This window comes from Bubalus bubalis, chromosome 2, assembly GCF_019923935.1.
Source record: "Bubalus bubalis isolate 160015118507 breed Murrah chromosome 2, NDDB_SH_1, whole genome shotgun sequence".
NCBI lineage: Eukaryota > Metazoa > Chordata > Mammalia > Artiodactyla > Bovidae > Bubalus > Bubalus bubalis.
The window spans coordinates 79,480,281-79,494,157 of record NC_059158.1 but is presented as its reverse complement, the minus strand read 5'-3'; the positions used below and the strand labels follow the sequence as shown (position 1 = coordinate 79,494,157).

General features: G+C 40.2%; 1 protein-coding gene across 9 annotated transcripts in view; it reads left to right on the top strand.

Moving 5' to 3' along the window:
• Positions 1-13,877, top strand: part of NOSTRIN (nitric oxide synthase trafficking) — a 64,859-nt gene that overhangs the window by 30,338 nt on the left and 20,644 nt on the right. For 5 of the 9 annotated variants that reach the window (XM_045163977.1, XM_045163978.1, XM_045163981.1 and 2 more), the window contains 4 exons: positions 1,740-1,802; positions 4,544-4,642; positions 8,694-8,801; positions 10,644-10,769. In XM_045163977.1, coding sequence (XP_045019912.1) covers positions 1,740-1,802; positions 4,544-4,642; positions 8,694-8,801; positions 10,644-10,769 — 396 coding nt within the window. The remainder of the gene's footprint in view (positions 1-1,739; positions 1,803-4,543; positions 4,643-8,693; positions 8,802-10,643; positions 10,770-13,877) is intronic. The other 4 variants (XM_045163984.1, XM_045163986.1, XM_045163983.1 and 1 more) reach the window with 1 other exon arrangement.

The window sequence follows — 13,877 nt, the reverse complement described above, 5'->3', positions numbered from 1 at the left end:
CCCCATGGACTGCAGCCTACCAGGCTCCTCCGTCCATGGGATTTTCCAGGCAAGAATACTGGAGTGGGGTGCCATTAAGGGGTATTTAATAAACACTGCTTAGCTCTAATAGAGATGGTGTCACTGTATGGTAAGGTGAGAAGTTCAGAGCAGTAGTAGTAGGTCTTTGCAAAAGGTAGGGGCAGTAGCTAAGCGGAGTTTTAAGTGACCACAGACAGAGAAAGCCAGTCTTAAAGGTGGTAGGTCTGTAGGATGAGAGGATTTATGAAAGCCCTGATGGAAGAGAAATGATACTGAAAAAATCTTATTTGAACTTATAAAACTAAGTCAGGAAATGGAATCAATGTTGGGTGAACATCCATGTATTTTTACTAGAATGGCTGCCCTCCTTAGGGCTAGGATGATGGGGCAGTTTACAGTAGTTACCAGAAAGTAATATAATCTTCTGCCTTTGCAAATCATCATAATAGAAATCAAACACTAGTCTATATTTCATTAATTACAAAATATTTTCATACCACATAATAATATGATAATCACCAGAATTTCCTTAGTACTTACTAAATCAGACACAGTGCTATGATTCTTATCCCATTGCTTTAGATAATTAATATCATGGTCCCCACACTGCTGGTTCAGTTCATGATTGTTTCATATTTGCCCATCCCTATTGCACCCCTGGGCTTCCCTGGTGGCTTAGTGGTAAAGAAGTCGCCTGCCAATTCAAGAGGCGGAGGTTCAGTCCCTGGGTTTAGAAGATCCCCTGGAGAAGGAAATGGCACCCCATTGCAGTATCCTTGCCTGGAAGATCCCATGGACCTCTAGAGGAGCCTGGTGGGCTACAGTTCATGGGGTCGCAAAGAGTCAGACACGACTGAGTGACTAAACAACATTGCACCCCTATCACCCTATCACATTTTCTCACAAAAGATTTGAATTTTTTAAGTGAACTCGATCTGCATTTCAGCCACAGAAAGTCAAAAGTGGCACAATGCATAAAATTATTTTAATCGTATTTGTTACAATAAAACACATAATCCAAGTTTAATGAACTGATAAGAAAAAATAAAAGTACAGTGTTGCTAGATCTCAATGTGGTTGAGTGATGGCTGGTCTAAGGGTTTAGAGGAAAGGTCTATGGTTCAGCTAAAAGGTTTTGCCCTCACTTAAATCTGGTCTCCTTACGAGGTTGCCTAGGTCCATTTTCATCGGCTTTATTACTATTCCACCGGCTATTGTAAAGTAGGAGAAAAAGTTAATTATTATGAAGGATTCAATCTCTTTAAAATTAAAGCAGTATTCACTTCAGAAATTATAAGACACTTAGCTAAGGTACCGCTGAAGGACTTTTACCATTTCTCAGGGTGTTAAAGTGTGGGCTGCACAGAATGAAGCAGAAAAGGAAGTGATAGGATGGGAAGTGATATCAGGTTACACAAGTTCCTCTCACACAAGTTCCTCCTCCGCTCCACACAGATTGTGCCCATTTATGGTTTTTTTTTAATATAACTAAATATTAGAAATGATTATCTTACCAACCAAATGCACTCATACTAAATCCTGTGATAAGATTCTTGACCTGAGGAAAAGAGAGTTGGCTACTTTCTCAGGAAATATGTCCACTGTAAGGTTTTTAAATTTCTATTGCTTATGATACGTTATACTATAATTAATAAAACAGCACCATGACTCAACAAGAAGACAGCAAGATTTTTTTTTCCCTTTTTCCCCCTTGATAGCTTGAAAACGAAGTTGAGAAGACAGCAAATCTTGTCATTAGCAACTGGAATCAACAAATTAAGGCAAGTATACACAAATGTCATTTGTGTAAACTCAATATTGAGGATTGAAGCTTTTGGCATTTGCACAAATGTGATTTTTTTTTTTTTCTGAAGTGAAAATGTTCAATCATGTCAGACTCTTTGCAACCCCATGGGCTGTAGCCTGCCAGGCTCCTCTATCCATGGAATTCTCTAAGCAAGGCTACTGGAGTGGCTTGCCATTCCCTTCTCCAGGGGATCTTCCCATCCCAGATATCGAACCAGCATTGCAGGAAGATTCTTTCCCATCTGAGCCACAAGGGAAGCCCCTGCATTTTCGTGTCAGTATTTGTAAGTGCTAACTGAAGAGAAGAATGTTTCCTCATCCGAGTTATTATATAGATACGTCCATGGAAATCCCATGGAAAGAGGAGCCTGGAGGGGTACAGTCTATGGGGTTGCAAGAGACTAACACAACTTAATGACTAAACAACAACAACAAATCTTTCAACTAAATCTATAGAGGAGCAAACCTCCAAATATGGCTTTCATTTATAGCTAATAAGTAGCTTTTATTGTATGTCAAGTGCTATATATATTTATGTATTGAATCATCACAAAAACCAACCAATGTGGTATATGACTATGTGTTGTCCCATTTTATAGATGGGTGGGGAAGTGTAGATACAGAGGTTAATAATCTTCTAAGGTTACAAAACTGGTTAATAGCTGAACCAAGTAACCTGGGCTCCAGGTTACTGACCTTAATCATTACCTACACTGACTGCCTCTCTGTATAATTTGTGACTTAGGGCATGATATGAATACTGAGTTTTGGTCTTGTCTTTTATAGAAGGTCATTCGTGACCTCTGTTTCTCCAGTGAGAGGAGCATGGTTGAGGGATGGGTAAAGACGTGTAAAGGGGAATGCCTGTATTGACTCCATGAATATGTACGACCCACTTCTTGTGCAGCACGCTGCACTAAGACACAGTCCTTGTTTCATGTGATTTAAAGTATACTGGCTGGATATTAATAACATGTGTGCAGGAAATAGTGAATGACTTCTAAGAAGAGAAGTTATGATCTGATGTGAGAATTTAGGGCATCATTATATGGTTGTAAGCAGAGAGAATCACAGATGGTGCCCATATGTATGTACAGAAGATTATTCTAGAACAATTCAGTTTAGAAGGAATTCATTTTGAGTGGGAAAGACTAGAAGCCAGTGCAGAGGGAATCTGCTCAGAAAACCCAATGATCCCCTTTGAGAAGACTTGGACTCCCAAAGTTGAAATTCTCCTTTTTCATCTCTAAAGTACTGGTGCCCCAAAAGATCCTTCTTTCTCAAGTAGACACTCATGAGTGCCAAATAAGGGGAGACACCTTCAGAAACTGGGGGCCCCATTTCAGCCCTCAATGTTGCCTCTGAAGCTGCTGCTGGAATCGAGGGCTCCTTAAGTCAAGGACATTAATTATGAATGTTTGAGAAAAGTGAATTTCCATACTGACAATAGTAATCCTGGTAAAAGGATGCTCATGAGAATCACTTTTATAGTAAATATATGAACATCCCATAAACAGTGTCCAGTCATTTGTTTCCAAGTTTGCTCTTGATTTATGAGCTTTCTCAAACAGTTTGTTTTTAAAGAATTCATTCTTAAATATTCAGCTTTCATGGAAAATTTGATATAATAGATGGGAAGAGAAACCATTTTCAGTAGCTGTCACTGCTTTCAGGAACAACAACAAAAAAACCTTATTTCCCAGTTTCCACCAAGTAATTTTTCTAAGTAAAACGATTTTATTTTTATGAAGATTGACAGAGAAATTAGAGAACATAAGATGCTTGTGCTATAATAATTTTCTTTCCAGTTACAATTCAAGGGATTCAGCATGTCTTCATTCAGTAATGAAGCATAGTCTGTTTTGGAGATGCAAGGGAAAAGCCTTAAAGGACCAAATGTCCTTGCCTCCTGCTCTCGTTTATCAGCAGGCATGTGACCAACAGAAGGTGGGGGAGGCGGGCTCTCTCGGCTGCTTGTTCCTTGAATTCCCTTTTATAGAGGTTTCGCGTGTTTAGACACATTCAGAAGGCTTTGCCTCTGACTTCCTAGGGAAAGAGAGACATTGATTTTCCCCTTCATTATCTGGTTTTACTTGAGGTGAAACACCATACAGCCTTTTCAATCGACCTAGTTCCTGAACAGGCTGAATCCAACTCAAACCAGATTCTATTGATTTATCTCTGGAACATCCCAAGCTGGGGCTGTATGCAACAGAGAACAATCACTTAAATTATAATCCATGCCGAGGTTGGAGGCATCAGCAGAGGAGGGGGACTTTAAATGCTCTTCCTTCCCAACTCCTCCCTCCACCTGCCTGCTGCAAATTCAGGGCAATTCGCAGGATGTCAGGCAGATGCCCAGCTCTCAAGTCAGGGCATCAGGGAGCAAAATTTCCCTTTTGCTCTAAGTTTTAGGAGAGCATCTTAAAATGACCTCAATTATGGTTTGTAGACTTAGCCTTCAATGATTTAACAAAATATATGACCCTCTTGAATGAACTCAATGCAATGAACAAATATATAACGATTCTCAGGGCAAAATATTAGCCACTGTGGTGTTTTAGCAGATTTTGAGGTAAGGGCAGAAATGAAGAACTAAAAATATACGATCATTCAAGCTAGCACGTGAATATAACTTGTTCCAGAACAGAAGAGTTTCTCTCTTGACACCAGTTTCTGATCCTTCTTTGCTTTTTTTGTATGTTTTTGACTCTAGGCCAAGAAGAAATTGATGGTTAGCACCAAGAAGCATGAAGCACTTTTCCATCTTGTAGAAAGCTCCAAGCAGATTACAACAGAGAAGGAGAAGCAGAAGGTAACATCTCATGGCCAGCTGAATGCATGTGGCTTAGAGATGGGTGAGCTTCCTGCCGTTAGCTGTGAACACAGGAGAACTGGCTGACTCCACCTCTGTGTGGGGTCTCTGCAGAGCTGTAGTGTGGCAGAGTATGAGATGGGATCCAAAGTTATTCCTGGTCTCCACATATTTTTGAAAGGTATTATCAACAGATGACAAAGCAAACCAGTGTCCAGTGTTTTTGATAAGGAGCCCTATTAAACACCCCAAATAAGCTCATACCCCAAATAAGTAAGATATACATATGCATAACATATAATGTACTTTACCTATCCTGTATATCCTATATATACTTTTATATTATATTAATGTTATAAACATTATAAAACATAAAAAAGTAGAAATATTTGAAGGATGTGGTAAAAATGAAATAATATTTTCAGTGATTAGTTGATCATGATGACTTCATATAGTCATTCAGTGACATATACAAATAAAATATACGTGTGGGACAAGGTTCAGCCTTAACCCTTAACGAATATAAATTCGTATTTCTAGTATGTCCTCTTATAATGTTGTTTTTGGTCAGCTTCTTATCAGCTCTTATTAGAATCATGGCAGTTTTCACCTTTTCATGTGGGTGATGATGCAGCAGTCATCTGGAGCGGGAGAAAGCAGGAGCTCTGACATTTTCCTGTGGCTTTCTTGCATTTGTATTGTTAGTATTTCCTGTGGCTTTCTTGTGCTTGCATTGTTAACATCAGTCTATAGCTTCACAGAAGAAATCTGCATAAAGCATGTGTCAATTTTGGGTATGAACCTAACTGAAGCTAGATGAGGACTTCCCTGGCAATTCAGTGGTTAAGACTTCGAGCTTCCACTGCAGAGGACTCATGTTCAATCCCTGGTTAGGGAACTAAGATTCCAAATGCTGAGTGGTGAGACCAAAAATATAAATTAATAAATAAATAAAGCTAGATAATACATCTGCAAATCCATATGATCCAGACTCCTTATGATGGACACATGTACATAGATACTGAGAGTGAAGAAATGTGTGTAAGGACCCACATCAGCATCTCATGTTGTAAAATTTCCACTCTCCCTCCAGAAAACTTTAGAATCTTCAACTGTCCATGCGTGGCCACCAGTATCAGTTCATATATTGAATAAGAGCAAGCTAGAACACTCTCTTTATGCAGAAATGAACACAAATATTATTGGGATACTAATTATCTTACACACCCCTTGTGGTGCATGTCCCAGACTGGAAACCTCTGAAATAGTCAATATCTTCCCCTAAAGATGGGCTCCCTCTAAGAAAATGCAGGCCACACACTGCAACCCAAAACATCCTTAAAAGAAGACAATTTTCATCACCAAGTAACTCTATCTCACCTGAGAAACTATTAGCTGAATAACTTAAATTCATCGTTAGCAAGATTTTACAAGGTTCTTGTGTCAATCTTCACAGTTTGAAATGATCATAATAACAAGGATTAAATAATGAGACAGCTTCCAAGGACGAGGCAAAACCAAAGTAGGTTAAAAACCTAAGCTCTGGGACCCTGCTGTAGGCATTCGGGGCCCTCATTAGAAGCTATTCTTCACTGACGTCAGGGAATAACAAGGGGAAAGGCATGGGCAGCTAAATGTTGAATTTCTGCTTCCTTCCCTCGTTAGCCGCTTTCCTGGGAGACAGAAGTCTGTGATCCTCCCCCTACCTTTCTCCAGCTGGTCCTGTTAACTATAGCCCTTGGCTGTCATTACATCACAGACCCCTACCGCCTTCATCACTTTATCTGGTAGCTTTCTCATTTTTAGTCCCAAGGCTAAACACCTAAGGTGGCATTCATCTTTGCCTCTCACAGAGTCCTGCCCATGATCTCCTACATAGCCTGGCCTGGTTTGGTGCCATTCGTCAGTCCTTCTTGCTTTCCTGCTCAGCAATCCTTACTCTCCCCAGAAGCTGATCTACACCTTCACTCTTCTCACTACTCCATCTCCATCATCCACTCGGCAGATTATCTCACCTACAGCGTCACAGAGAACACAGCGGTCAGCACGGCCACCTGCCTACTGAAGTGCAGTGGGACAGGCCAGTTTTCCATCCTGTATTCTGACTCCCATCCCCGCCTCCTCTCAGTGACCCTTCCCTTGATTATTCCCTTCTCTCCTGGATCTCAGACAGACTCCTCTCTAAGAGTTGCTTCCCATCAGCCTTCTCAACTTCCCTCTATCTTGGGAGAGTAGAGAGAGTCAGGGAGACACCCTCCATGATCATAGTCCTGTTCCTCTCCATATATCGTCTCTTTATTTATTTATGTTTTTACTTTTTGCCTGTGCTGTGCATCTTGTGGGATCTTAGTCCCCACTCCTGCCCAGGGATTGAACCCATGCCTCCTGCATTGGAAGCGCAGAGTCTTAACCAGTGGACAAACAGGGAAGTCCCTCTTGCTTTTTACAATAAGATTCATTGAAAGGGTTATCTGTGCTCTGTCTCCACTTCCTCATCTGTTCACTTCTCAAAGCAACAACCAAGATTTCTCCACCAATTTGCTAGGAATGTTCTTACCTTAAATACAATGTGGTCCTTGTTGCTAAAGCTAATGGGTGCTTTCCAGTTCTGACTTTGTTTAATTTCTTAGAAGCGTTAATCAGCATTGAATTTCCCCTTTTAGAAATATTATCAACTTCAACAAATCCTACTCTTTCGGTTTCCCTGTCAATTTTTTCTTAAGCTCCTTTATGGACTTCCCTTGTTCTGCCTGAACTGTCCATATTGCTGTGTCTGATAATATCCCTCCTGGGCCTAATCCTGTTTTATTCGGCTTGTATCTCGAGTTTGACACGGTACTCTCAATATCAAGTGCTCAATAACAACAGGTACTCGACAATATTTTCTCAAGGCTCCATCTATTATGTCTCTGCTGACGATACCCCAGTTTATATCTCCAAACCAAACAGTTTCTAAACTGAACCCTGGCACTTCAAACAAACTCAATATCCAAAATCAAAACCATCTCTTCCCTCTACCAAAAGTATTTTTTATGCCTCTGTTTTTTATATCTTTGAATATTACCATCCACCATATCCTCCCAATTCTAAGTCCTAACCTAAATGCTCTTGAATTTATCTGCACATATTTCTCTCCACAGCCACTACTCTCTCCCAGGCCTCTGTCATCACTACTTGGGTTACTCCAAGTGACAGACTGGTGTCTTGGCTTTCAGTGTTGCGTCTCCTTATCTATTCCATATACAAGCCAGGCTCACTCTTCTGGAACTTGAATCTAAGTGTATCATTCTCCTTTAAAAAGCCTGAAAATACACTCAGGTGACCTCAGAATAAAGAATAACTCCTCTATGTGGCTCTTTGAGTCTGACTTGATCCCACCTAACTCTTCAGCGCTTTCACTTGCTGTTCTTCCTCTCAAACTGTGTGCTCCAACCTCACCAAAAATGTGTTTTTGATATCATGTCAAACTATTTTGCCTAACAAATTCCTACTTTCATTTTAGGTTTATTCACACAGGGGTCACTCTGTGATACCTGACTACTTCTCTCATCCTGGGATCTATCACACAGAATAGCGGTGGTCTGTGTTGGTCCCCGACTAGACAAGGAGCCTATCTATTCCTTTATCTACTCCCAGTGTCTAGTACATGACTCAGTTGTGGCGTCAAGAAATGTTCATGAATGAATGAATGGATGAGATGTTTGTTCCAAGAGAAAGAAAAGAGCAAAGAAAAAGTATTTAATCTGACAAATTTAAGAAAAGTTTCTGAAAATTTTCTTGAATTAGAATATATGAGTCTCCATTCTTCTGTATCTGTTTGGGGTTATTTGCTGTAAGTTTGCTGAGCAGAAACTTCTAGTCAATAGCTATATAGTGCAGGATGATAAACGTGAGTTATCACCTCCAAAGTGACTCCATTCTTATTGCTAGGGCCTGGGCACACTCAACAAGAAGCAGAGAACAATAACTTGGCCAAGTATAGCATGGTACACATTCAAGTCTTTCTCTGTAGCATTATTAGGCTAAAATTCACAAGCTCATGTCTCTGTAGATACATGGCTCATTACACTTGATGTGCAAAACCAACCATGTCCTGAGTATACCATACATCAGAGCTGCGGGACAGTTGAATGGCCAGCATGTGAACTGGAATAATAAAGTGAGTGGTGTTAACATTCAGCATTTTGGATGAATGTTCATTACTGAAATGTTAGTCAAAATGTCCTTAAACATAAAGAGGGGCGTTCTGAAAAACATTTATCTCTATCCTTGAAACTCTTAAACTGCTTAAATCAGAGGGATCCTTGGTGCTCCTGAACTGTGATTTGGGGACCATTTGCATTAGAATCATCTGAGGAGGCAATGAAAATTCAGATTTCCCAATCCTGCTACAGAACTACCGAATCAATATTGCTACTTGTGGGACCCTGAAAATTTCCAAGAATGTCTGGTCATTCCTAGGCATATTAAAGTCTGAGAATCCTTCATATAATGCAACTTCTTCCTTTCTCAAAGATGTGAGATTTTGAGAATTCAATTCAAGCTATCCCGGTCCAGAGAGTTTTGTATTACTTTGATTTTTACCATCAGAATGGCCAATTTGGGTGATTGGCCAGGGGGGCTCTTTGTTAAGGTGCAGATCACTGGGAATCAGGATCCCTGATGGGAAACTGGAGATTTCCCACTTGAAAAATGTAGGAAAGCATTTGTCAAGTTGTCCATAACTTACAGTGAAGAATGGCATGTATCAGGCTCTTCACAAAGAGTCAGACACACCTGAGTGACTGAATAACCACAGGCTCTTCACTAGTAATAGTAATGCTCACTTGTCTTTGAGTGCTATGCTATTGATAAATTTTGAGCAGTGTGCCTGGTCCCTTACCTGCATCACCTGCTGGACTCCTCTAGACAACACAGTGGGGATTCCCCTGTGGTGGTTCAGTGGATAAGACTCCGTGATTCCAGTGCAGGGGGAGCAGGTTCAATCCCTGGTTGGGAAACTAAGATTTTTCCATGCCATGCAGTGTGGCCAAAACCAAAAAAAAAAACAAAAAACAAAAAAACCAGAAAACAAACAATACAATGAATTGGGAGCATCACTATGCCCATCACAAAGATGAGAAAACTGTGTCTTATGAAGTTTAAGTAACTCACCGGCAGTTAGAACCAGGACTCTAATCCTGAAGTTTGATTCCAGAGTTATACTGCAGCGTTTACATAGTGAAAGTGAAGTGACAGAATGTTCCAGACCTAATGCTAGTTCTACAAATTATCTAATTGTACAAATCTCTACCTGTGCCACTAAGAAACGCCGAGGACTAAAGAATTTACTAAATAAGAGTACAAGAATCACCAGTAGATTACAGTCTGGACTTGCAACTTCCTGATCTGAACTTGCTTCTCCTCACCTGTCATTTGGCCTCATCCCTCATCTGATGTGGAGAAGGCAATGGCACCCCACTCCAGTACTCTTGCCTGGAGAATCCCATGGATGGAGGAGCCTGGTAGGCTGTAGTCCATGGGGTCACTAAGAGTTGGACACGACTGAGCGACTTCACTTTCACTTTTCACTTTCATGCATTGGAGAAGGAAATGGAAACCCACTCCAGTGTTCTTGCCTGGAGAATCCCAGGGACGGGGGAGTCTGGTGGGCCGCTGTCTCTGAGGTCGCACAGAGTTGGACACGACTGAAGTGACTTAGCAGCAGCAGCAGCAGCAGGTCATCTGATGAAAGCAGACATATCACATCATATTTAAGGACCTCAATTTCCTCATAGAAAAATTGAAGGAATCCTATTGAAAGGGCCTTAGGCTTCCTTTCAGTTCTGACATCCCTGTTTTCTGAGAAAGATGTTTGATTTCGTCATCTATTGTTACTGTTTGTGACTTTAGCTGGGAGATGAGAAACTCATCATGGGGATGCATGTAATTCTTTCTCTGGAATTACCAAAAGCTTTCATAAATGTGTTCCTGAATATGTGACGCTGATGTTTTACTTTAGCTCCTCAATAAACTGAAAAAATCAACTGAGAAGTTATCGAAAGAAGATGAAAATTACTACCAAAAAAACGTGGCAAGCTGTTCTACCAGACTGAAATGGGAGAACACACTGGAAAATTGCTTCCAGGTAAGTTATGCATTCATGGTTTTTTGTTTTTCTTTTTCCAAGGAGGCTTTGAGTGGGAGAGAAATCACCGCTCCTAGGCACCCTTCAAGGGCTACGAGAAAAACATTTACCCTCTCGGTCTCCATCCATCTCACCGTCCTCTCTACCTCACAGCAGCAGGGGATGATTGTGGTTCTTACTGTGTGGCTGCCAGGATGCAGTGCTCACGTCCTGGTGTAGTCGCAGCTAGCTGGCCTTCAAGGTGTGTTAGATGTAGCTGTCACTAACCACCCTTACCAGAGGCTCTCACTGGGTCTCTCCTTCCTTTTTCTTAGTGTCTTTTTCTCCTTTTAGGGTCTTCCTCCACCTTCTCTTCCCACCACACCCCACTTTCAGCAGTCTCTACTTTTACGTTGGAACATCATGGACATTATCTTCTTCACTTATAAAGTTTTCCCGAGGGTGACAAGATGTACATTTACTTATATTTCAAAAAACCTCCATTCAGCTCAGCTTTAAAAATATTTAAGACCCTAGGTTTTTGGGTTTTTTTTAAGAACCCAAATCACATGGAGAATCTACTAGAAGCCAGAATCTCCATAAAGAAAAGAAAGGTTTCCTTTCATCTTTTTTGTTTCCTGGTTTGTGGCCACCACCATGCTGGAGAACACTAGAACTTTACTCCCTCTTCCTTTGAGTTCACACAGTTCCTCTTATCCCACATGAGTTCTATTAGGTTCTAAACTTCTCCTCTGGCTTTGAGCTATCCTCTGCCCACTGAATGCCAAACCAAGTCCCACTAGACCCATTTGAGATGTTCCGGTTGAGTCATCCATGCCTCATCTTAACCAATAAGGATTCCCTTCCTTACTATTTCCTTGGCTTGTACATACTGAGTCTATACCAACAAGTCATTGATTCACATATTACACTGTGTATTCTTATTCTCTGTTCTTTACAAATGACAGGAGTAACACGTGATATTCATGAAGGCATATAACGAAAGTTGGCTGAACTCAATTAAAAGAGAATTTATTAGAAGTGTGGGAGATAGAAATGGGTCCACCAGGGTTGTTCCATTTCGTTATTTTCCTCCATTCGCCAGCTGTTCTTCCTCTGTCCGGTCTGACTCTCCAGACTGGATTCACAGATTCTTTCAGAGGACATTCACTGAGCTGTGCTCAAAGCAGTTTACTAGATACTGTGAAAAATATTATAAAATTTCAAGTGCAAATACCAAGAAATGAAACCAATTCCACAAATTATATGTCAAAATGAGTCATCACTTCATAATTATATGTTCAAGCCATACTTCCTACCTTCCAAGAAGAAACAATTCAGTTGGCAGAAATAACCTGTAATATATTTTGAAAAATAATAGCCACTCAAGGATCTCATAGTGGTCCAGTGGTTAGAACTCTGTGTTCTCAATGATGTGGGCCTGGCTTCAGTCCCTGGTCAGGAACTAAAATCCTGCAAACTGTGCAAAATAAAATAATGTATGAGGCCAAAATAAAATAGTAATAGCCACTCTATCAAAAATGACTACAAATCAAATGTTTGATACTGGTAATATTTACTAGAGGAATTATTTTAGAAAACCATTTGCAATAAGTGCGAAGAATCTTAAAAATGTTAACATTCTCAACCAGTGTTCCTCATGTGACCCACAGAACACAGAAAATAACGTGAGTGGCTGTTTTCTCAGTTCCCCGAGGATGATGGTAACTAATACCACTTTAGATGCAATGGAGAGATGGTAACTCAATGCAGACAACAGATGCCTTAGGACATTAGGGCTTAATTCTCTCTTAGAACCTCGGTTGAAGAACCTAATTTCCTTTCCATAAATCCATCTTAAGGAAATAAATGAAAAACAGAACACATATTTCTGTTCAAATACATTAAAAATAAAAGGGAAGAAACAATGCAAGTGGCCAATGTTAAGAAGATGGCTAAATAAATCAATACATTCTATACAAGGGATTATTAATTAAAACAGTGTTTTGGAAACTCATAGCATTGGAAACTGCTTATGAACAATGTTAAGTGAAAAAACAGTATACCAATTTGAATAATTTTGTTGATAACTAGAAATATAAAATCACACATACATATATACCTCAACAGACTAAAATACATCAAAATGTTAACAGGGGTCCTCTCTGGGTGGAAGAATTAGAAATGGTTTTAAAATGTATTTTCTGATAGCCCTTTATGGCCCCAGAACAACGTCTAGCGTGCTTATTAAAATTTAGGTTCCTGGACTTCTCTGGTAGTCCAGTGGTTAAGATTCCACATTTCCATTGCAGGGGGCCTCAGGTTCAATCCCTGGTGGGGAAACTAAGATTCTACATGCTGTGCAGGGCAGTCAAAATAAATAAATAAAATTGAGGATAAACTGACTCTTAAGCCCTGAGTTGGGAATGAGAAGTTTTAGGCTAAAAAAAAAAACTTAAAATGCAGATTTCTGAGTGCCTGCCTACATGGGATGAGTCACAACTTCTGAATGATTTTAGGAAGGGGTCTTGGTGATTGCTATGCATAGTAAAGTTTAAAGTTTCTGCTCAAGAAAAAGCAAGATATTTCTTTGATCAGTTTCATGAAAACAATTTAGATGAAAATGAAGCCCCTCCATGCTGCCTGGGTAGTTCTAACCGGAAGGCCAGAACAGCAGGAAATGAAAAGAATGAATGAAGAGTGTGAATTATCATGAAGCCTGGTCCCAGACAACCTCTCCATCTGCTCTTCCTTGATAACTCCTTGATCGCACTATCCTTTCACATGCTGTTGTGAAAACACATGAGGAAAATTTGAGGTCCTCCAGAGTCTCTTGCTTCTCTGCACCCTATTTTATACAAGAAGAACAAGATAATAAAAAGCAATAATTCATTAAACAAGATATGGATTTCCCCTTTGCACAGTGGAATTTATCTCAGCCTCTTTTCATGAGCAAACATAGATCATCTTAACGATTTCCCTGAAATGTAATTAAAATCTGTTAAATATTACCATTGCCAGCAAGGGACAGGATTATTCTAGTCTCAGACTGATGCTAGTGGCTCAGCATTTGTCACAGTAAAGAAATAGCTGCCCACCGGGGATTCAATGTATTTCCCAAACCTGGCT